Here is a 24,084-nt window from a genome sequence, read left to right as displayed (position 1 = left end):
GGGCTCAAGCTATCCTCCCACATCGACCTCCCAAAGTATTGGGATTACATGCATGAGCCACCACACCCAGCCCCGATATCAAAACTATAAACAAAGACAGAATCTCACTCCAAACTTGCATGACTCATTTCACAGTACCTTCCCCTAATCTTGGCCCTGTTCTGCAGCCTAAGTACCTGGTTCAAATCTCAATTCTGTCATTTACTATTTGTGTGATGTTAGATAGTTACTTTTTTTCATCACAGTTTCTTGATCTGTAGAATGGGGATAATAATGGTATCTCCATTATAAGATTATTGTGAGGATTAGATGAGCTGGGCACATGGCAGATGCTACATAAATGTTGGCCGTTATCCTGACAGTCCTGTTGAGTGGCAGATGTTTTTATATCTGTTACCATGCTTTTTTACCCCTTCTGATTAAGTCCTCAGATCTGTTATCATGCTTGAAAAGACCTCAGAACTATATGTGTCTTGTACAACTGCAATAATCTTTTGCCATGTACATATAGCATATATCAATCATCTTTTTTAAAAGAAGGATTAAAAGAAGTGACAGCAAAGTGTAAAAAATCTTGCCTTGGATTGGAGTGAAGCTAACCCCTTTTGCAAGTCTGTTAATTCTACCTGACCATCAAACTGAGGGTGCGAATTTGAGTATTTCCTGAAGCTGGCTCCCAAGATATTTTTTAAAATGCTTTGAATGATGGCAACATTAGATAAGTGTATTGTTTCCCAGGGTGACTAGGAAAAAATCTTATTAACTAGGGTGCATTGGGATTAAGAAAAAGATCTCCCTTTCGTAAATCAGAGGCACCAAGGAAAGGATCTCGTGGGAAAAACCTGGTGTCAAAGTCGGATTACCTGGCCACCCCTGAGCTGGTTCCCCTCCAGTTCATCGCATGATTTCTATCATAACAACTCTTGTATTTAGTGGTTTACATGTTTATCTCCCCCACTAGACTCTCTGAGAACAGTAGCCAGGTCTAGTTCATTTTTGAATACCTGACACCAAGCACTATGCCACCTAACAGGCACAAATTACATATTTAACGACTAAATGAATGAATGAAATTCGGTTTTGGCAGATTTAACCCAAAGGTTTCCTCTTTCAAACAATATAGTTGGGGGTTGGAGGAAAGGAGCCACATACAGCATCTCCTTTTAGCACTCTGCAGAGAATGCTAAGTGCAGAGAAGGTTTTATGCACAAAAATATTCATGGCATTATAGTACCGTCTATGGCACAGTCTCGACGCAGAGGGCAGTTTTCTCATGGTCGCCTGCCCAACCGGGTAAGTGGATCCCAGCTCAGCCCCGCCCCTCCCAGCCCAGCCCTCAGGGCCCGCTGCGCAAGCGCAGGTGGGGAGGGCGCGCACCTTCCCTATGCCCCTCCGTCCTCCAGGTGGCGCTGGAGACCCCGCCGCCGCCGCAGCCGCCTCTCGCCCGGCCAGACCCGGGCGGCGCCGGCCGCCTCGCCGGCCGCAGGTCCGCCTCCGCCGCGCCGAGGGCGTGGGCTCCCGGCTCCCGGAAGCGGCGGCCGCGGCGCGGAGCCGAGCGGGCGTCCGTCGCCGGAGCTGCAATGAGCGGCGCCCGGAGGCTGTGACCTGCGCGCGGCGGCCCGACCGGGGCCCCTGAACGGTGGCTCGCTGAGGCGGCGGCGGCGGCGGCTCAGGCTCAGGCTCCTCGGGGCGTGGCGTGGCGGTGAAGGGGTGATGCTGTTCAAGCTCCTGCAGAGACAGACCTATACCTGCCTGTCCCACAGGTATGGGCTCTACGTGTGCTTCTTGGGCGTCGTTGTCACCATCGTCTCCGCCTTCCAGTTCGGAGAGGTGAGTAGCGGCGCCGCAGCCTGGACCGGGCGCCTCGACCCTGCACTGCCCTCGCCGTGCCCCGCGAAGCCCCGATACAGTATGTATTTTTTCATTATTAGAGACGGGGTTTTGCCATGTTGCCCAGGCTGGTCTCGAACTCCTGAGCTCAGGCGATCGCCCTGTCTCGGCGTCCCCGAGTGCTGGGATTACAGGCGTGAGCCACCGCTCCCGGCCAAATACAGTATTCTTTATCATAAACGTGTGCAGAGACTATGAGCAAGTCAGAACTGGAAAAAGGCATGTATGTGATTTTAGATATTGCTCCCTCGCCCACCGTTTTTTAAAAATAGAGACGGAGGTCTCCCTATGTTGCCCAGGTTGGTCTGGAAGTCCTGGGCTCAAGTGATCCTCCCTTCTTGGCTTTCTAAAGTGCTGGGGTTACAGGCATGAGCTACCGCACCTGGCCCAAGAAAGCCACTTTTAGCAACGGGGAGGAAAGCTGTATTTTTAAGTGGTTTGAAATCTGTTCCTTAGTTTTAGTTTTTTTCTTTTTCTTTTTTTTTTTTTTTTGGTAGGAGGTTACAAAAGGTTTTAAAATTTAACAGAGTAGTTTTTAGAAATGCCACAGTATACATTTGCTTGAAGTCTTTACCCATGCTGGATTGTAAGCTCCGTAAGAGAAGGTGCTGTCTGTAAATACTGTAACCCTGGCCCAAGCACAGTGCCAGGTACTGCCAGAGTATGCAGTGCAAGTGTTTGTTTAATGGCTAAATTATATGGCATGAATTCTGAGCATGTACTTTTTAGTAGTTCTTGGTTCTAGAGGCTGGGAAAAAATGTCTTACCATAAGGGTGAGAAAGCTCCAGATTTGTAAGTGTGAAATATGTACTTAATATTATAGTACTTGCTCGTCTTTGTTTCATGTGTTGCAACTTAATGTATCTGTGTGTAGTTAGGTGCCTTATTGCTTTTGTGTGATTTTTTTGGCCTTGATTAATTTTGAGTTAACTATTAAGTCCCATGCAGTGTGAAGATGACTTAAAGGCATCAGGTGTTAGAATTCTTCATTTTATTTTTTTGAGACAGAGTCTTGCTCTGTTGCCCAGGCTGGAATGCAGTGGCTCCATCTCGGCTCATTGCAACCTCTACCTCTCAGGTTCAAGAAATTCTCCTACCTCAGCCTCCTGAGTAGCTGGGACTACAGGCGCGTACCACCATGCACAGCTAATTTTTGTATTTTTAGTAGAGATGGAGTTTCACTATGTTGGCCAGGCTGGTCTCAAAACTTCTGACCTCAAGTGATCTGCCTGCCTTGGCCTCCCAAAGTGTTGGGATTACAGGTGTAAGCCACCGCACCTGGCCCGAATTTTTCATTTTATATCCTTTTCTTTTTGCTTTCATTCCATGCTTGGCTGTTTACCAAAAGAGAGACATTTTGTTGCAGTCCTGAAATGGCCACAGATCATAAGGTTTGGAACAGACAAGAGAAATGAGAGGCAGACAGTGCCAACAGGTGTCATGAGAGGTGAAGGCAGCTGGCCTGTGGTTAACTTGTAAGGCATAATGGAAAAGAGGAGCTGCATGATTAGGCAGATTTGGCCTTGATTGCAGGCTCCAGTTGATAATGATCATAATAATAGCTAATACTTATATTGGTCTTAACAGGTATCAGGCACTCTCTTAATTGCTTTACATATGTTAACTGATTTAATCCTCACAACATCACCCCTGTGGGATAGGTGCTATTATTATACCCATTTTATAGGTGATGAAATGGATGCATTTGCATAACAATCCAGCTAATTTGTGGCAGAGCTGGGCTTCAAACCAAGCCAGGCTGGCTCTGAGCTGTGCTTTTTTGTTTGTTTTTTGAGATGGAGTCTCACACTGTCACCCAAGCTGGAGTGCAATGGCGCAATCTCGGCTCACTGCAACCTCTGCCTCCCGGGTTCACGTGATTCTCATGTCTCAGCCTCCCGAGTAGCTGGGATTACAGGTGCGTGCCACCACACCTGGCTAATTTTTTGTATTTTTAGTAGAGATGGGGTTTCACTATGTCGGCCAGACTGGTCTGGAACTCCTGACCTCATGATTCGCTTGCTGTGGTCTCCCATGGGATTACAGGCGTGAGCCACCACGACCAGCCTAAGCTGTGCTCTTGAGCACCCCTTTTTATGGTTTCTCAAACAGCCCAGGCTGTTCCTTGTCTGATCTTGGGAAGGATATTTAACCTCTCTGAGCTTCCTCATCTTTGAAATGGAGGCCAGATTACCTTCCTTGCAGGGTTGATGATGAGGATTAAATAAGACAGGTATGTAAAGCACCTCACACAGTTCCTACTACATAACAGACCCTCATTAAATGGTCATGGCTACTGCTGCTATTATATTATCAACTCTTTTATGTCCTTAAACCTTATTTTGAAATATATCCTTGAATCAGAATACTTTGATCATATAGTTAATATTACCAACTTGTTAATAATCTCACTAATTGTAATGGATTGTAAGCTCACTAATTGTAAGTCCTTTTGGACTAAGAAGATCATTGTTTTTTTTGTTTTGTTTTGAGATAGAGTCTCACTCTTGCCCACGCTGGAGTGCAGTGGGGTGATCTCAGCTCACTGCAACCTCCACCTTCCAGGTTCAAGTAATTTTCCCTGCCCCACCCTCCGGAGTAGCTGGGATTATAGGCACCCGCCATCACGCTAGACTAAGTTTTTGTATTTTTAGTAGAGACAGGGTTTCACCATGTTGACCAGGCTGGTCTCAAACTCTGGACCTTAGGTGATCCGCCTGCCTTGGCCTCCCAAAATGCTGGGATTATAGGTGCGAGCCACTGTGCCTGGCCCTCAGAAGATCATTGTTAATTGTAAATTTGTTATTGTCTCCTCCTCTCAATATAACAGGTATTTGATGCTGTATTTTGATAAGCCTTTTCTATACTCATCCAAACTTCGAGAAGTAGAATTGAGGGAAGGAAGTATCAAACAAAACAAGCTGGGTGAGGTGGCTCATGCCTGTAATCCCAGGACTTTGGGAGACTAAGGCTGGAGGATTGCTTGAAGTCAGGAGTTGGACAAGCCTGGGAAACAAAGGAGACCCTGTCTCTACAAAAAAAAATAAAAATAAAGGCTGGGCGTGGTGGCTCACACCTGTAATCCCAGCACTTTGGCAGGCCGAGGCAGGAGAATTGCTTGAGCTCAGGAGTTTGAGACCAGCCTGGGCAACATGGCGAAACCCTATCTCTGCAAAAAAAGTAGAGTAGTCCCAGCTGCTTGGGAGACTGGGGTGGGAGGATCACTTGAGCCCTGGTGGTTGAGGCTGCATGAGCCGTGATTGCACCACTGCACTTAAGCCTGGGTGACAGAGTGAAACCTTGTCTCAAAAATAAATACATAAATAAAAAAAGTTAGCTAGGTGTGGTGGTACATGCCTGTAGTCCCAGCTGCTCAGGAGGCAGGAGGCTGTGGCAGGAGTGTTGCTTGAGCCCAGGAGTTTGAGGTGCAGTGCCTGTGATTGTGCCATGCACTCCAGCCTGGTAGACCTGGTCTCAAAAAAAAAAAAAAAAAAAAACAACTCCCACAGGGAGAGCCTTCAGAATGGGGACTAGTGGTCACAAAAATGCATTGCCTTGGGCTGTAGGTAGCAGGTAATCAGTCTATTGTAAATTAGTTAGCTCCACAAATGGTGTTACTAGATTGACTGCTCTTAAGATCCTTTTTAGCTTAGAAACTTCTGGTTTTTAAATAATTTGTTCTCTGTTAGTTGCTACTGTATAGATTTTAAAACGTGTTTTTGAGTTAAAATTTATTATTTCAGGGCCATCATTATTTAATTGAACCATTTATATACAAGTCCACAATTCTTCACACTCAGGAAAATACAGACTATACCTAGCCTCAAGTCAGTTTAGTCATTTTGCCACCAAATAAGTACAGGGCAGGTCAAGTTTAGTTGCCAAATAAGGTACAAAAAGATCTCTAGGTAGGGCTGGTCTGTTTTGGAAAAAAAAAAATTAAAAATCAGAAAAATAAAATTAAAAAAATTAAAAATTAGAAACAAAAAGTTGAAAGCCCCTCCAGTATTCAGAGCATTTTGGATTTCAGGATTACTAATAGAGGGTTGTAGATCAGTGTGTATATGTGTATGTGTATCTGTGTGTGGGAGTATGGTGTATGTATAACGTATCACTTCCTTTGTGCACTAAGTATGGAAACAAATATCCAAGAATTAACTTGCATAAGGAAGCAAAATAGGTTCACATAGAATCTGCTCGTAATGAATGGTAATTTTCCCCTGACCTCTCTGCTCCCTTTTGCTTTCCTGCTTTCTGTTGCCATTTTGAATCAATGAGTTATTTTCTGTGAAAAGGAGAATTGAAAACTGGGTCTAGCTCAAGTTATGTTCAGCCTCAGTGGTGACCAGTGTCTTATACTGGCCTTATTTCAAGAAATTAGTTATCATTTTTGTATTTGATTAGTTCACTCATTAAACAGATATATTTGAGTGTGTTCTTGGCCAAAGGCAACAAATAGATGAATTAGAAAGAGGCCTGGCCTGAGAGTGGGGACCGTCTGGCCTGCTCCTAGGTGCAGCACAAATTGTGATCCTCAGTGGTTCCCAAACTGAGTTACTCCCAGCTGCCTTGTGGGTTGGGAGTAGCCCCTCTTATCTATTTCGTGTGGACTTGTTTTCTGGGAAAGGTTTCATTGTTTAAAAAATGTTTACAAACTATGAGACTATATTTCTAAGAGCCTCATTTTAGCTTTAATGTTTTGTGAATATACATTTATTGGATACTTCACATGAGAAGCATGACTTATAACGTAATGGATTTTATACTAGAGCTGCCAATGGCCACACACAGCCTTTTTAAAGGGTCTCTTTCTTTTGGGGGGTTTGTGAGAGGTACATAGTCCAGCTAACTATCAAAGTAGGGACCTTGTCTTATTCTCTGCTGTATTCTTAGCCACTAGAAAGTGATTGGTACCCAGTAGATGCTGAATAAATACTTGATGGATGCATGAATGAATGGATTGATTAATTGGGTTGATCTTAACTGACATCCTTTCAAATTTATTTCAAGTAAAGGTAAATTTTTTGCTCTGATGTAGTGTTTATAGTTCCCTTTTATTTCTCAAATGTGATTGATCTGATATAACTTGAACATTTTCATGCTCTGAGAGTCATTCCTGCTCTGGTAACTTTCTCTAAAAACCTGAGACCTGTTGTTAGACTGTACAGTGGAAGATGCTGTCGTCAGAATATACAGTGGAAAATGCTGTCAGAGATACAAATAATTATAGCTCATGCCTTTGGCTATTGTTTAGTTGAGATGAGGCCAAGATGTATGTATGAGGACTGAATAACAACACAGGGGAATAAGCAATTGAATGCCTGAGTTGGTACACAACAATTGCTTGGAAAGTCAGAAAACAGAAGAATGTTGTGGGTTGAAACATCCTCGAGGCAGTTCTGACACCTTTACAAGGAGGCATGAGCTTTAGGGAGGCTTCATGGACAAGTAGGAGTTTAAACAGAAGAGAGACAAGGAAAGATTATTTTAGGAAGTGGTGGGAGTAATTTTAGCATAAAGTTGGTAATGTCAGAGAAGTTTGTGATCGCTTTTTCTTTTTGAATTACTAGTGGTTTAACATTGCGGCTAGAATTAGTTAACAGCACTAGGTTGCAAGTGACAGACTCCCAACTCAGACCTAGCTTATTAACTAGTTTATTATTAACCAGTTTGTTAACTGGGATAATTGAAAAATATAGGATGAGGCCAGGTGTGGTGGCTCATGTGTGTAATCCCAGCACTTTGGGAGGCCAAGGTGAGTTCGAAAGCAGCCTGGCCAACATGGTGAAACCCTGTCTCTACAAAAAATACAAAAATTAACTGGGCGTGGTGGTGCATGCCTGTAGTCCCAGCTACTTGGTAGGCTGAGGCAGGAGAATCGCTTGAACCCTGGAGGCAGATGTTGCAGTGAGACAAGATTGTGCCACTGCACTCCAGCTTGGGTGACAGAGTGAGGCTCTGTCTCAAACAAAACAAAACAAAAAGGTTAACAACAACAACAACAACAAAATATATATATATATATATATGGTGAAATTTCTGGCAGGAGTGGATCGAGGTGCTCAAATGATGTCATCAGAAATCTCTTTTTGTCCCTGTTCCTCACCTCTGCCTTCCCCTCTTTAGTTTACTTCTCAGCAAGCTCTCCTCATATGAGAACAAGGATTGCTGCTGGCAACCCCACCTTCTGTTCTACCAGTTCAGTAACTGCAGCAGAAAGATAGCTTTTCTTTCTCATTAGTGCCAACTAGACCCAGGGCTGCCTGCCTAGCCAGAGGAATGAGTGCCCTTGTTATACCCTTGTTAACCACTGGGATCGTCTCCAGAAATAGGGGAGTGGGTGGGGCTGTCAGTCTCAACTGAACCACGTGAACTGAGAGGAGAGCTTCAGAAGATAATCACGAGGCTGTTACCCAAAGAAGGGCCGGAACAACAGATGTCTTGAAGACACTGGCTTCAGTCAAAACCCATTTCCTCTCCCTGGCTTTACTGTTGACATTGTGTCTGTGATAGCTGTTAGCCCTTTACCTTGCTCTAGAAGTTGTAAAGTAGATTGTTTCTATTTTTAATATCTGGTTAATTAATCTATCTGGGAAACTTGTTTTCTTGCATGGATATATTAATATGGAGCTTTGTTAAACACAGCTCAAGTGTGCCGTTATAAATCTTTCAGTGATGATCAAATATATACCTTTAACTTATATGGTGATTTGATAATTGCATTTGGTCTTTCTCTTGAGATCTAAATATTGTTCATTTTGTTAATGAATGTTATCACATTGTGAGAGAAAAACTTAACCTGACTTTTTTTTTTTTTTTTTTTTTGAGACGGAGTCTCGTTCTGTCTCCCAGGCTGGAGTGCAGTGGCGCAATCTCAGCTCACTGCAACCTGCACCTCCTGGGTTCAAGCGATTCTCTTATGTCAGCCTCCCGAGTAGCTGGGATTACAGGCACCCACCATAACACCTGGCTAATTTTTGTATTTTTAGTAGAGACGGGGTTATACCATGTTAGCCAGGCTGGTCTCAAACTCCTGACCTCAAGCGATTTGCCCGTCTTGGCCTCCCAAAGTGCTGGGATTACAGACATAAGCCACTGCGCCTGGCCTTAACCATGCCTGCTGCCTCTCCAACAAGCTCTAGATCCACACTTCCTACCAGCTGCCTACACCGCATCCCTGGCACCCTGCCTTCCTAAGACTCGGCCTTGTTCATCATGGCACTTTTCCGTTCCTAAGCCCAGATATAGTTTCAGAATAATTTCTCTAACAGTTTGGTGTTCCTCCAGCTTTTGAGAGGACTGTCAGAAGATGGAGGAAGAACTTGACCCAGGACCTCAGCAGTCCTTTCCTGGCATTGGTCCCAGTTATGCTTATAGAGCCATTCTTAAGCAAATCTCTTGAAAGGAGAAAGGGGTTACTTTTAGACCAATCTGACCTACCTCTGAATCTCGGGACTGGTCTCCCAAATATTTGTTATGTAGGGGTAGGTTCCTTTATGGAAGAAGAATAGATAAGTGATGCTGGGTAGGCAGCTGGCTGTAATTGTCATGTTGAATAAGCACACCTTGTGGGATGTGTAGCCAATCCCTTTATTCTTCATCTTCCACTGGCTCTTTGTATTGTCTTGCACCCCTGCCCCTGGATGAAAATTCAGGTGGGCCTGATATTTCTGTGGTCACTTCACACTACAGAACAGAATGTGAATTCAGCAATTAGAGTCTTCAGTCCTAAAGCATAACAGAACTTAAAGCCTAAGTTCCTTCTCCCAGTACAGGCCTGCTGCAGGGAGAAAGCCTGCAGTGGAGGAAGGGAGGGTGGCCACAGTGGGCATCTTCTCACTTTTCATCACTTGATGATTCTCTTTCTGCTCTGTAACCTGTTTCTGATCCCTCCTGTGTTGGAGCACATGGAAGAAAGGAAGGAAATGAGGACAGGAAACTTCTTCCTGAATGAGTGCAGGAGCTCTCTGGGATGTTGTGCAGGTGTCAGAGCTTATTCTTTCTTTCTTTCTTTCTTTTTTTTGAGACGGAGTCTCGCTGTCGCCCAGGTTGGAGTGCAGTGGCGCGATCTCGGCTCACTGCAGGCTCCGCCCCCCGGGGTTCACGCCATTCTCCTGCCTCAGCCTCCCGAGTAGCTGGGACTACAGGCGCCCGCCACCTCGCCCGGCTAATTTTTTGCATTTTTAGTAGAGACGGGGTTTCACCGTGTTAGCCAGGATGGTCTTGATCTCCTGACCTCGTGATCCGCCCGCCTCGGCCTCCCAAAGTGCTGGATTACAGGCGTGAGCCACCGCGCCCGGCCAGAGCTTATTCTTTCTTGAGTGTTTTCAAGGGGCATCCTTCAGAGACCACAGCCACCACCGTGCTCAGGAGTGGTCACCTGCTTTTCCCCTGATGAGACCAAATGCCTCTTCATTCCGTTTGGTTGCTTATTCCTTCCATAGATCCTAAGAATCTGATAATAATGGGAGCTTCTCATTTCAGCCTCTTTTGCCCAGTGAGTAGGCCCAGGGTGACCTTCTGCTGGTTCTTTGTTGTATGTGGCCCACGTCCTTTGCTCAGACTAGGGGAGGGTGGGCTGATTCCAGTGGAGTGACAACTTCTCTCTTGTCCTCAGAGCAATTAGCCAGCCAGCACTTTATATTTTTCAGGTGTTACACAGACATGGTACCCACCCAACTTCATGGACCCATAGTGAGTTCTCTTGGTAATTTTGTTGAGCCCTTTTCTTGGGCGTAAGGAAGTGGGAAACAGACTTCCACTGCTCCCCCTTGAATGAGGTAGAGCAGGCGTCACAGAATGCCAGCTACCTCTGAAAACCTCCTCTGATCGCCACCTCCTGGACCTTTCTACCATGATTTGGATGAGTCTGCAACTGTTCCTTAAGAAACTTTGCATCTTGGCCCAACACTTCACTTTGGAATGTGGTATCTTGTATTTTGCTGCCTCAGAAGAAACTTATTTTTACATGCACAGCTTCTCAATTTGGTTACCAGTTAATTGAGCTTGCCTGGGAGATGAAACTTATTTGCTATTTCTGTGCTCAGCATCCTGGTCACAAAGATGGAATCTTCCTTATCTTCAAATCCCTGTGCCCTGGCAGAGTGCCTGCCTCATTCATTCAGTGACTACTTAATTTTTGAGCACTGTACCAGGCCCCTGGGGATCCAGCAGTGAACAAAGCAGACTCGGCTCCTGCTGACAAGGAGCTTATATTCTGGTGGTGCAGTCAGACATTAACTGCCACTTCATTACTATTGTGAGAAATGCTGTAAAGAAATAGAACATCGTTGTGGAAGAGACCAGCAGTGAGAATCAGTTTGGTCTGGTGGCAGGGGATCAGGAGATGCTTGCTTTTTTTTTTTTTTTTTTTTTTGAGACGGAGTCTCACTCTGCCGCCCAGTCTGGAGTGCAGTGGCCACTATCTCGGCTCACTGCAACCTCCACCTCCTGGGTTCAAGTGATTCTCCTGCCTCAGCCTCCTGAGTAGCTGGGATTACAGGCTTGCACTGCCACGCCCAGCAACTTTTTAAATTTTTAATAGAGATGGGGTTTCACTGGTTGGCCAGGCTGGTCTTGAACTCCTGACCTCAGGTGATCCACCCACCTCGGCCTCCCAAAGTGCTGGGATTACAGGTGTGAGCCACTGTGCCCAGCTGGGAGATGCTTTCTTGCTTGATGCTGTTTGAGTTCAACTGTAGAGGGGTAAGAATTGCTGAGGCTGAGGACAGAGGAGGTCAAGTCAGTTCTAGGACAGTGGTTCTTAGCTAGGTGTGATTTTGCCAAATGTCTAGAAACATTTTTGGTTGATACAGCTGGGGCATGGCATGGGGTTGATGCTACTGGCATTTAGTGGGTAGAAGCCAGGGATCCTGCCAAACATCCTATAGTGCACAGGGCAGCCCCTACAACAAAGAATCATCCAGCCCAAAATGTCGATAGTGCTGAAGTTGAGAAATCCAGAATTAGAAGGGGCAAGAATGGCTGCAGGGCAGTTAGTCTACAGGACTGGCCTGGGACTAGGTCAGTGGAAGGACATAGGAAGAGAAATGGACAGATTCAAGAGGCTTAAGAGGCAAAATCCTCCAGTCCTTATGTTCCATTATGTGCTAGGCACTCCACCAACATCTTGGGATACAAAAGTAAGCGAGATAGACAAGTTCATTTGCTCTCGCAGACCCTACTTGTAGTTCTTAAGTGAATATTTGTTGAATGAATACTTATAAGCATCAAAATTTATTTTTGTTGCTGATTGTGACTGAACTTAGGAAGAGTAGTTTAAGTGAGGTGCCTAATGTATGTAAGACATCTTGCGTAGAGGCTGGTCCTAGGCATTCAGCTAATTAAGTGCCAACTGTCCCATCTCATTGTTTTCCATGTGGCCAGAGTGCTCATGAAGAAAGGACAGGAGACCACCCTGTGAGCTTATGCCTCTTAATCTTTCCTTAAATACAGAACAGGAGAACTCACAGTGATTTCTTGACCTTGGTGTGCTGTGTTATGATTGCTATGAAATCAGAGGGAGCAAGTCCTTTATTTAATATAGCTTGTACTGTATACTAATATATGTAGGCTTCCTATAGTTCCTTCTAAAATATAACAGGTGTAACTATAATAGATTATATATATTCATGATATATCTTTTTAAAATTTCTGCTGTTCTTTAGATTGTTCTCATCTTGTGATACAGATGCAGAATCTTCAGCAGTTGATTAGCCAGCCTATGTGTGATTCGTATGCATACTAAATTACACAGGAAAAAGTGATCTTTCAGAAAGACCAGGTCAGGTCACACTCATTCAGGGAGTGAAACTCATTCTATGATCAGACTAAAAACCATATTGCCCACTTTAAGATTACTTCTCAAAATTGCTTCATTTTTTTAGGATTCTAGTTTTTCTTTTTCCTTTGATAAACCTTTTTCCCCCCCTTCATTTTCTCACTTCATTTCTGTCTCTCATTAATTCCCAATTAGATAAAGCTTCTAAAGCAAATTTTCAGAAGTTGTTCATGTGACAGGCTTATGGAGGTGTTCACTTTGGGCCAGTGTATTAGTCCATTTTCATACGGCTGTGAAGACATACGCGAGACTGGGTAGTTTATAAAGAAAAAGAGGTTTAGGCCAGACATGGTGGCTCATGCCTGTAATCCCAGCACTTTGGGAGGCCAGGGCAGGTGGATCACCTCGGGTCAGGAGTTCAAGACCAGCCTGGCGAACATGGTGAAACCCTGTCTCTACTAAAAATACAAAAATTTGCCAAGTGTGGTGGCGGGCACCTGTAATCCCAGATACTTGGGAGGCTGAGGCAGGAGAATTGCTTGAACCTGGGAGGTGGAGGTTGCAGTAAGCCAAGATCGTGTCATTGCACTCCAGCCTGGGCGACAAGAGTGAGACTCTGTCTCAAAAAAAAAAAGGAAAAAGAGGTTTAATGTACTTGCAGTTCCACATGGCTGGGGATGCCTTACAATCATGGTGAAAGGGGAAAGAGGAGCAAAGGCACATCTTACATGGCAGCAGGCAAGAGAGCATGTGCAGAGGAACTGCCCTTTATAAAACCATCAGATCTTGTGAGACTTACTCACTATCACAGGAACAGCATGGGAAAAGCCTACTCCCATGATTTGGTTACCTCCCATCAGGTCCCTCCCATGACACATGGGGATTATGGGAGCTACAATTCAAAATGAGATTTGGGTGGGGACACAGGCAAACTATATTAGCCAGGTTGTCTACTGTTGACTAAAGACACAAAGGGCTGGGCACGGTGGCTCAGGCCTATAATCCCAACACTTTGGGAGTCTGAGGTGGGTGGATCACCTGAAGTCAGGAGTTTGAGACCAGCCTGGCAACATGGCGAAACCTCATCTCTACTAAAAATACAAAAATTAGTCGGGTGTGGTGGCAGGTGCCTATAATCCCAGCTACTCGGGAGGCTGAGGCAGGAGAATCACTTGAATCTGGGAGGTGGAGGTTGTGGTGAGCCGAGATCGTGCTACTATACTCCAGCCTGGGCAACAGAGTAAGACTCTGTCTCCAAAAAAAAAAAAAAAAAAAAAAAAGACACAAATATATTTAAGTTGCTTTCTGCTCTGGAGGAACTCATAGTCCAGACAGGGAGATGGACAGGCAAGTAGGCAAACTTGAAATGTGTTGTGATGAATGCAGTGCCAAGCACACTTTCTCAGATGGTGTGATACCTGAGCTTGGTCTGGAAGGAGATGGCTGAGTAAAGGAAGGGGAGTGTTTTTGTTTGTTTTGTTTCTTAAGGAAAAGATGCCATTGGTGTAAAGGTATGGATATGAGACATTATTAACTTCTAAGAACAAAAGTAGTTCTAAAGGGCTGCAGCATCTTTGGAGTGACAGGGAAATGAAGCCTAAGAGGCAGGCAGGGGCCAGTTTAGGACTTGCCTGCTGGGTGGTACTAAGGAATGTGAATTCATCCTGAAGAAAATGGGGACCATCAAAGGATTTTAAGGAAGAGAGTGATGAAATAAAATCTGTGCTTAGAACAGTTGCTCTGGAGGTAATGTGGAAGATGAATTGCAGGTGGGAGAAAACGGGCAACAGGAGACGGGGTGAAAATCCCACATCAAGTATAATGCTTCAGAATCCACAAGCTTTTTTGATATTTTTATTTTTTGAGACAGGATCTCGCTATGTTCCCCAGACTGGTCTTGAACTCCTGGGCTCAAGTGATCCTCCCACCTCAGCCTCCCCATAGCTGGGATTGTAGGCATGTGTCACCTTGGCTAGCTATTTAAAAAATTAATTACTTTAATTTTTAATTATTATGGCTATATAATAGTTATGCACATTTATGGAGTACATGTGATATTTTTATACATGCATACAATGTGTAATGATCAGGCTGGGTGCAGTGGCTCACACCTGAATCCCAGCACTTTGAGAGGCTTAGGTGGGTGGGTTGCTTGAACTCAGGTGTACAAGACCAGCCTGGGCAACATGACAAAACCCCATCTCTACAAAAAAAATACAAAACTTAGCTAGGTGTGGTAGCACGTGCCTGTAGTCCCAGCTACTCTGGAGGCTGAGGTAGGAGGATCACTGGAGCCCAGGAGATTGAGGCTACATTTAGCCATGATTGTGCCACTGCTCCACCCTGGGTGACAGAGTGAGACCCTGTCTCAAAAAAAAAAAAAAAAAAGTGGAATGATAAAATCTGGGTAATGGGGATATCCATCATCTCAACCATGTATCATTTCTTTGTGTTGGGAACATTCCAGATCTTCACTTTTAGCTATTTTGAAATATACAATAAATTATTGTTAATTACAGTTGCCCTCTTGTGCTGTCGAACACCAGGACTATCTAACTATTTTTGTACCTATTAGCCAATCACTCTTCATCCCCACTGCCCCCACTACCCTTTCCATCCTCTGGCAACCACCATTCTATTCTCTACCTCCATGAGATCAGTTTTTTAGCTCCCACATATGAGTGAGAAATGTGAATGCAATTTGTTTTTCTGTGCCTGGCTTATTTTACTTCACATCATGTCCTCTGGTTCCATCCATGCTGCTGCAAATTACAGGATTTTATTCTTATTTATGGCTGAATAATATCCCATTGTGTGTATAAACCATTTTCTTTATCCATTCATCCATTGATGGACACTTAGCTTGCCTCCAAATCTTGGCCATTGTGAATAGTGCTGAAATAAACATGGGAGTGTAGATAGCTCTTCATTATACTGATTTCCTTTCTTTTGGGTTTATACCCAGTAGTGGGATTGCTAGATCATATAGTCATTCTATTTTTAGTTTTTTGAGGAATCTTCAAAGTGTTTTCCATAGTGGCTATACTAATTTACATTCCCACTAACAGAGTACAAGCATTGCCTTTTTGCCAAGTCCTTGCTAGCATTTCTTATTTTCTGTCTTTTTGATAATAGCCACTTTGACTAAGGTGAGATGTCTCACTGTGGTTTTAATTACATTTCCCTGATAACTTGTAATGTTGAGCATTTTTAAATATACCTATGGCCACTTACATGTGTCTTCTTTTGAGAAATGTCTATTCTGATATTTTGCCAATATTAAAATCAGATTATTTGGGTTTTTTTATGCCATTGAGTTGTTTGAGTTCCTTATATATTCTGATTATTAAACCCTTGTCAAATGAATAGTTTACAAATAATTTTTCTCATTCTGTAGGTAGTCTCTTCATTTTGTTGATTGTTTCCTTTGCTGTGCAGAAGCTTTTTAGATTGATGTAATCCCATTTGTCCATTTATCTTTGGCTGTGTATTCTCTTTAGGTCTTACTCCATAAGTCTTTGCCCAGATGATTTTCCTGAATTTCCCCAGTTATTTTCTTCTAGTAGTTTCAAGTTTCAGGTCTTAGATTTAAGTCTTTAATCCATTTTGATTGAGTTTTGTATGTGGTGACAGGTAGGGTTCCAGTTTCATTCTTCTGCATATGGAAATCCTTTTTCCCAGCACCATGTATTAAAGAGACTGTCCTTTCCCCATCGTATGTTCTTGGCACTTTTGTCAGAAATTAGTTGGCTGTAAATCTGTGGATTTATTTCTGAATTCTCTATTCTCTTCCATTGATCTTTGTGACTGTTTTATACCAGCACCATGCTGTTTTAGTTTCTGTAGCTCTGTGGTATATTTTGAAGTCAGGTAGTGTGATGCCTCAAGCTTAGTTCTTTTTGCAGTCTTTCAGGATTGCTTTGCCTATTTGGGAGCAGAATCAGTGAGCACTGAATATTGATTTTTATAATTGTACAAAGACCTGAAAGTAAAGTGTCTTTGTTTTTAGAGAGAGGCTTTTTTTTTTTTTTTTTGGAACAGGGTCTTGCTATGTTGTCCAGGCTGGAGTGCAATGGCTATTCACAGATATGATCATAGCAGACTGCAGCCTCAAATTCCTGGGCATAAGCAATGCTCTGACATCAGCCCCCTGAGTAGCTGGGACTATGGGTGTACACCACCATGCCCAGCTAACATTGTTTATTGCTGCCTTATTGTTTGGCTTTGGACAAGTCTCTTTATTTCTTTATAATATAGAAGGTACATCAGAATTCTTCAAAATCACTTACAGTCTAGCATTTAACAGTGAGCTATTATGGGCCGGGCATGGTGGCTCATGCCTGTAATCCCAGCACTTTGGGAGGCCAAGGTGGGAGACCAGCCTAGGCAACATGGTGAAACCCCATCTCTACAAAATACAAAATTAGCCAGCATAGTGGCATGCCCCTGTAGTCACAACTACTTGGGAGGCTGAGGTGGGAGGACTGCTTGAGCCTGGGAGGCAGAGGTTGCAGTGAGCCTGAGATCATGCCACTGCATTCCAGCCTGGTCAATGAAATGAGACCCTGTCTCAATAAAAAATAAAAATAAGTAAGCTATGATGCTGCCAGCAGTTTTCAAAGTATAGTTTGGGGACTCCTGGGACCCCAAGATATTTTTCAGTTATCCTTAAGTTCAAACCTAGTTTCGTAATAATATTAGGACATTATTTGCCTTTTACTCACATTCTCTCATGAGAGCACAGTGGAGTTTTCTCGAGGCCTACAGGACATGTGACATTGCAACAAACTGATGTAGAACAGATATTGTCTTCTATTAAATAGACATTAAAGAGATTTTTAAAAATTACAAAGTACCGTTTCTCACTTTTTTTATTTTTGAAAATATAGTTATTTATGAGAAATATGTTAATCTGTAATGGGTTTATTTATTTTTAAATGAGTATTTATTTATTTATGAGATGGAGTCTTGCTCTGTTGCCCAGGCTGGAGTGCAGTGACATGGTCCAGGCTCACTAGAACCTCCGCCTCCCAGGTTCAAGCAATTCTCCTGGCTCAGCCTCACGAGTAGCTGGGATTACAGGCACCTGCCACCACACCCGGCTAATTTTTGTATTTTCAGTAGAGACAGGGTTTCACCATGTTGGCCAGGCTGGTCTCGAACCTCTGACCTCAAGTGATCTGCCTGCCTCGGCTTCCAAAGTGCAGGAATTAACAGACGTGAGCCACTGCGTCCAGCCTAAATGAGCACCTAAATTTTCCCTCAGTTTTAATTTTAATACAGTAGATATGAATAAACATAATCCACATACATTTTTCAAAGCTGTTTGGAGTTCTCAGTAATTTTTTTTTTTCGAGACAGGGTTTTACTCTCGTTGCCCAGGCTGGAGTGCAATGGCTCAATCTCAGCTCACTGCAGCCTCTGCCTCCTGTGTTCAAGTGATTCTCCTGCCTGAGCCTCACCGGTAGCTGGGACTACAGGCTCATGCCACCATACCTGGCTAATTTTTGTAGTTTTTGTAGAGATGGTGTTTCATCATGTTGCCCAGCTGGTCTTGAACTCTTTTTTTTTTTTGAGACGGAGTCTCGCTCTGTTGCCCAGACTGGAGTGCAGTGGTGCGATCTCGGCTCACTGCAACCTCCGCCTCCCAGGTTCAAGCGATTCTTCTGCCTCAGCCTCCCAAGTAGCTGGGACTACAGGTGCATGCCACCACACCTGGCTAATTTTTGTGTTTTTAGTAGAGACGGGGTTTCACCATATTGGCCAGGCTGGTCTCAAACTCCTGACCTTGTGATCTGCCCGCCTCAACCTCCCAAAGTGCTGGGATTACAGACGTGAGCCACCGTGCCCGGCCTGAACTCTTGAGCTCAAGTGATCCTCCTGCCTTGGCCTCCCAAAGAGCTGAGTTTACAGGTGTTAGCTACCATACCCAGCCAGTCCTCAATAATTTTTAGAGGTTAAGGGGATCCTGAGACCAAAAAGTTTGAGAACTGCTGTTCCTAGTATTTAACAAGAAACATATGTTAAAAAAAAAGAAATATATTGTATCTCTATCACGCAAATACAAATATAAGCCACTGTCATCTCTTAACACTCTTGCTCCATTATAATCCATTCTCCAGACTGCAACCAGAGTACATTTTTAAAAATGTGAATCAGATTATATCATGTTCATTGCACATAATAGAAAATCTGGACTCCTTTCAATGTTTTATATATGTCCCTAAATGTAGCACCCTACCCACTTCTCTGAAGAGCCTGTATCAGGTTACCAGTGTGTATCATGTAACTATTTCTACAAAAATGTCTTGTAACAAACTATCCCCAAATTTGCTGGCTTAAAATGGAGCAGCAAACTCCACCTGTTTTTGTGTGGGCTGTAATTTAATAATGGCTTTTACGTTTTCAAGTTGTTTTTAAAAATTAATGTTTCACAACAACATGAAAATTATATGAAATTCATACTCTGGTTTCCCTTCGGATTGCATAAGTCTTTTGCCTTTTACTAAGATTTCCATGGGGCTGGGTGTGGTGGCTCATGCCTGTAATCCCAGCAATTTGGGAGGCTGAGGCGGGAGGATCACTTGAGTCCAGGAGTTCAAGACCAGCCTGGGCAACATAGTGAAACCCCATCTCTACCAAAAAAGAAACCAAAAAAAAAAAACACACACACACACACAAAAAACACTTAGCTGGGCATGGTGGCGCATGTTTGTATTCCCAGCTACTCAGAGGCTGAGGTGGGAGGATTGCTTAAGTCTGGGAGGTTGACACTGCAGTAAGCCAAGATTGTGCTACTGTGCTCCTGCCTGAGCAACATAGTAAGACCCCATCTCTACAAACAAAAATAAATAAATATTTTCATGGAGAGGAACAACTCTGACTTTTTGTTTTATTTTTGAGACAGGGTCTTACTCTGTCACCCAGGTTGGAGTTCAGTGGCATGAACACAGCTCACTGCAGCCTCAGCCTCCTGGGCTCAAGATCCTCCTGCCTCAGCCTGCTTAGTAGCTGAGACCACAGGTGTGTGCCACCAAGCCCAGCTGATTTTTACATTTTTTTTGTAGAGATGGGGGGGTTCTCACCATGTTGCCCAAGCTGGTCTTGAACTCGTGGACTCAAGCAGTCCTCCCACCTCAGCTTCCGAAAGTGCTGGGATTACATGTATGAGCCACTGTGCCCAGCCCAACTTTGAGGTTTTTGCTAATTTTTTGAGGCCTTGCTTTGGCAAGGTGATATGGTTTGGATTTGTGTCCCTGACCAAATCTCATGTTGAATTGTCATCCTCCGTGTTGGAGAAGAGGCATGGTGGGAAGTGATTGGATCATAGTGGGGGATTTCCCCCTTGCTCTTCTCGTGTTAGTGAGTGAGTTCTCAGATCTGGTTGTTTATTTTAATTTAATTTTGTTTTGAGACAGGGTCTCACTCTGTCGCCCAGGCCAGAGGGCAATGGTGTAATGTCAGATCACTGCAACCTCTCTCTGCCTTCTGGGTTCAAGTAGTTCTTCTGCCTCAGCCTCCCAAGTAGCTAGAATTACAGGCACATGCCACCACGCCCAGCATTTTTTTAGTAGAGATGGGGTTTCATCATGTTGGCCAGGCTGGTCTCGAACTCCTGGCCTCAAGTGATCTGCCCACCTCGGCCTCCCAAAGTGCTGGGATTACAGGTGTGAGCCACCACGCCCTGCCTGAGATCTGGTTGTTTAAAAGTGTGTAGCACCGGCCGGACGCAGTGGCTCAGCCTGTAATCCCAGCACTTTGGGAGGCCGAGGCAGTTAGATCACCTGAGGTCGGGAGTTCGAGGCCAGCCTGGCCAACATGGTGAAACCCCATCTCTACTAAAAATACAAAAATTAGTTGGGTGTGGTGGCAGGCACCTGTAATCCCAGCTCCTTGGGAAGCTGAGGCAAGAGAATCACTTGAACCCGGGAGGCAGAGGTTGCAGTGAGCTGAGATCTCACCACTGCACTCCAGCCTGGGTGACACAGTGAGACTCCATCTCAAAAAAAAAAAAAAAAAAAGTGTGTAGCACCCTCCTCCTTTGCTCTCTTCCTCCTTCTCCGGCCACGTAAGAGGATGTGCCAACTTCACCTTCGCCTTCTGCCATGATTGTAAGTTTTCTGAGGTCTCCCAGAAACGCTTCCTGTACATCCTGCAGAACTGTGAGTCAGTTAAACCTCTTTTATTTATAAATTACTCAGTCTTAGGTAGTTCTTTATAGCAATGCGAGAACAGACTAATCCACAGAGATAGAGTAAAAAAGAAAAAAAAAAAGAAAAAATTATGTGAAATTTAAATGTCAGTTTCTGTAATTTGAGTTTCATTGGAACACGGCCATGTCCATTTATTTACATGCTGTCCGTGGCTATTTTCACATTACAGTGGCAGAATTAAATAGCTGAGACAGAAACTATGTGGCTTGCAAAGTCTAAGATGTTACTGTTTCGTCTTTTACGGAGAAGGATTTCCAGTCCTTGATTTACAGTGGCAATTACTTGCTCTCTGGATGTGCAGGTCATTGGTTAACTGATTGGGGTTGGACTTGGTTGGCTCTGCTCCACGGGTCTCTCATCCTCCAGGGACCAGCCAGCGAACCTGGTTATGTTCTTCTCAAGGCAAAGGTAGAGGCCGAGAGATCCTCTAGATACTCGCAAACCCTTCTGAGGTGTAGGCTCAGAACTGCTGCAGTCACCGTCTTTTTGTTCTTTGAAGGCATTCAACTTTTCTTGCCTTAGGAGCTTTGTACTGGCTGTTCCATGAGCAGGAGAGCACTCCCCCCAGATCATCTGGTGACAGGCTTTCTTGTCAACATAGGTCTCAGCTGTAACACTTCACTTGGGCCTTCCCCACCACCTGTCCCAAAGCAGCTTCTTTCCCCAAGTCTTTCTTTATCACATTCCCCTATTTTTCCTTTTTTTTTTTTTAAATAATACTTTTAGTGTCAGTTTGAAATTGTATGTTGATATATATGATTTCTTACCTCTCTCCTTTAAAATGTAGGCTCTGTGGGAGCAGGGGCCTTTCTGTCTTATTCACCACTGTATTTTCGGCCCCTGGAAGCCTGGCACCTGGAAGTAAGCTGAGCACAGAAATATTTTTTTCTACTGTCTAAATATGGAAAGGTCACCCGTGGTGAGCAGTTGCTAAATTTGACCTTAAAGAATGTGGATTTAGTTTATATATATGTATGTGTGTGTGTGTGTGTTTGTGTATATGTGTGTGTGTGTATATATATATATATATATATGAAATTGGAGTAGACTTTATATTTTAGAGCAGTTTAGGTTTACAGAAAAATTATATGGAAGGTACAGGAAATTCCTGTATACTCCCTCTCCCCTAAATAGTTCTCCATACATTTTTAATAGGCTTGTTTTATTTACTTATTATTATTTTTAGAGACCGGGTCTTGCTCTGTTGCCCAGGCTGGAGTGTAGTTGTACAGTCAGCTCACTGCAGCCTTGAACTCTTGGCCTGAAGAGATCTTCCTTCCCTTAGCCTCCCAAGTAGCTGGGTGTACAGGCACACACTACACCTTTTTTTGTAGAGACTGGGTCTCACTATATTGAACTCCTGGTCTGAAGGGATTCTCCTGCATTGGCCTCCCAAAGCAGTGGGATTACAGGTGTGAATCACCATACCTGGCCTGTTTCCCCTAAAAACACCTTGGGTCAGTGTGGTACATTTGTTATAGTTGGCAAATCAATATTGATAGATTTTTTATTAACTAATGTACATAGATTACACTAGGATTCATTCTTTGTTTTATACAGTTCTGTGGGTTTTGACAAACGCATAATGTCCTGTGTCTACCACTACAGTATTGTACAGAATAGTTTCACTGCTCTGCAGTTGTTCTTGCTCTGTGCTTCACCTATTCATTCCCATCTTCTCCTTCCTCCCCACTGGCAACCACTGATCTTTTTGCTGTGTCTGTAGTTGGGCCTTTTCCAGAACGTCATTTCTTGGAATCACATAATATGTAACCTTTTCAGTTTGCTTCTTTCCCTTAGTAATATTCATTTAAGTTTCCTCTATGTCTCTTCATGACTTGATGGCTCTTTTCTTTGTAGCACTGAATAATATTCCATTGTCTGGTGCCATTCACCTTTTGAAAGACATCTTGATTGCTTCCAGTTTGGGGCAATTATGAATAAAGCTGCTATATACGTTTATGTGCAGGTTTTTATATGGACACAATTTTTCAACTCAGGTAAATACTTAGGAGCATGACTGTGATAAGCCTATGTTTAGCTTTGTGAGACACTGACAAACTGTCTTCCAAAGTGGCTGCACCATTTGAATTCCCACCAGCAATCAATGACAATTCCTGTTGCTTCACATCTTTCCCGGCTTGGTGTTGTCAGTGTTTTGGATTTTAGCCATTCCATTAGGTGTGCAGTGGTATCTTATTGCTGTTTTAATTTGTTATTCCCTAATGACATGTGATGTTGAGCATCATTTTATGTACTTGTTTACCATCTGTATGTTTTCTTTGGTTGGGTATCTTCAGATTTTTTTACCCAGTTTTTAATTGGGTTGTTTGTTTCCTTATTGTTGAATTTTAAGAGTTCTTTGTATATTTTGGATACCAGTCCCTTATCAGATATGTGTCTTACAAATATTTTTTCTCAGTCAATAGTTATCTTTTTATTCTTTTAACAGTGTCTCCCAGAGCAGAGCAGAAGTTTTTTTGAGACCGAGTTTCGCTTTTGTTGCCCAGGCTGAAGTGCAATGGTGCAATCTTGGCTTACCGTAGCCTCCGCCTCCCAGGTTCAAGCGATTCTCCTGCCTTGGCCTCCCAAGTAGCTGGGATTACAGGCATGCACCACCACGCCCGGCTAATTTTGTATTTTTAGTAGAAAGATGGGGTTTCTCCATGTTGGCCAGGCTGGTCTCGAACTCCCGACCTCAGGTGATCCACTCGCCTCAGCCTCCCAAAGTGCTGGGATTACAGGCATGAGCCACCACACCTGGCCAGAAGTTTTTAATTAGTACAACTGATCAGTCTTTTTCTCACCTATGGATTGTTACTTTTGGTGTTGTATCCAAAAAGTTACCATCAAATCCAAGGTCACCTAGATTTTCTTTCTTTTTTTTTGGAGACGGAGTCTTGCTCTGTCATCCAGGCTGGAGTGCAGTGGCGTGAACACGACTCACTATAGCCTCCACCTCCTGAGTTCAAGTGATCCTCTCACCTCAGCTTCCTGAGTAGCTGGGTCCACAGGTGCATGCCGCTATGCCCAGCTTTTTTTTTTTTTTTTTTTTTTTTTAATTGCCCGGGCTGGTCTTGAACTCCTGGGCTCGAGCAATCCTCCCACCTTGGCCTCCTAAAGTGATGGGATTACAGGCATAAGCCACCATGCCCAGCCATGTAACTTTAGAGTCAGTTTGTCTATATCCCCAAAATAAC

General features: G+C 43.8%; 1 protein-coding gene across 2 annotated transcripts in view; it reads left to right on the top strand.

Moving 5' to 3' along the window:
• The first annotated feature begins 1,428 nt into the window (after positions 1–1,428).
• Positions 1,429–24,084, top strand: part of GNPTAB (N-acetylglucosamine-1-phosphate transferase subunits alpha and beta) — a 90,753-nt gene continuing 68,097 nt past the window's right edge. The window contains exon 1 of one of the 2 annotated variants that reach the window (XM_003832581.7): positions 1,429–1,830. In XM_003832581.7, the coding sequence (XP_003832629.1) occupies positions 1,714–1,830 (117 nt within the window). In that variant the 5' untranslated portion in view covers positions 1,429–1,713. The remainder of the gene's footprint in view (positions 1,831–24,084) is intronic. The other variant, XM_034934343.3, reaches the window with a different exon arrangement.

This window comes from Pan paniscus, chromosome 10 (genome assembly GCF_029289425.2).
Source record: "Pan paniscus chromosome 10, NHGRI_mPanPan1-v2.0_pri, whole genome shotgun sequence".
Lineage (NCBI taxonomy): Eukaryota > Metazoa > Chordata > Mammalia > Primates > Hominidae > Pan > Pan paniscus.
This window is presented reverse-complemented; position numbering and strand designations above follow the sequence as displayed.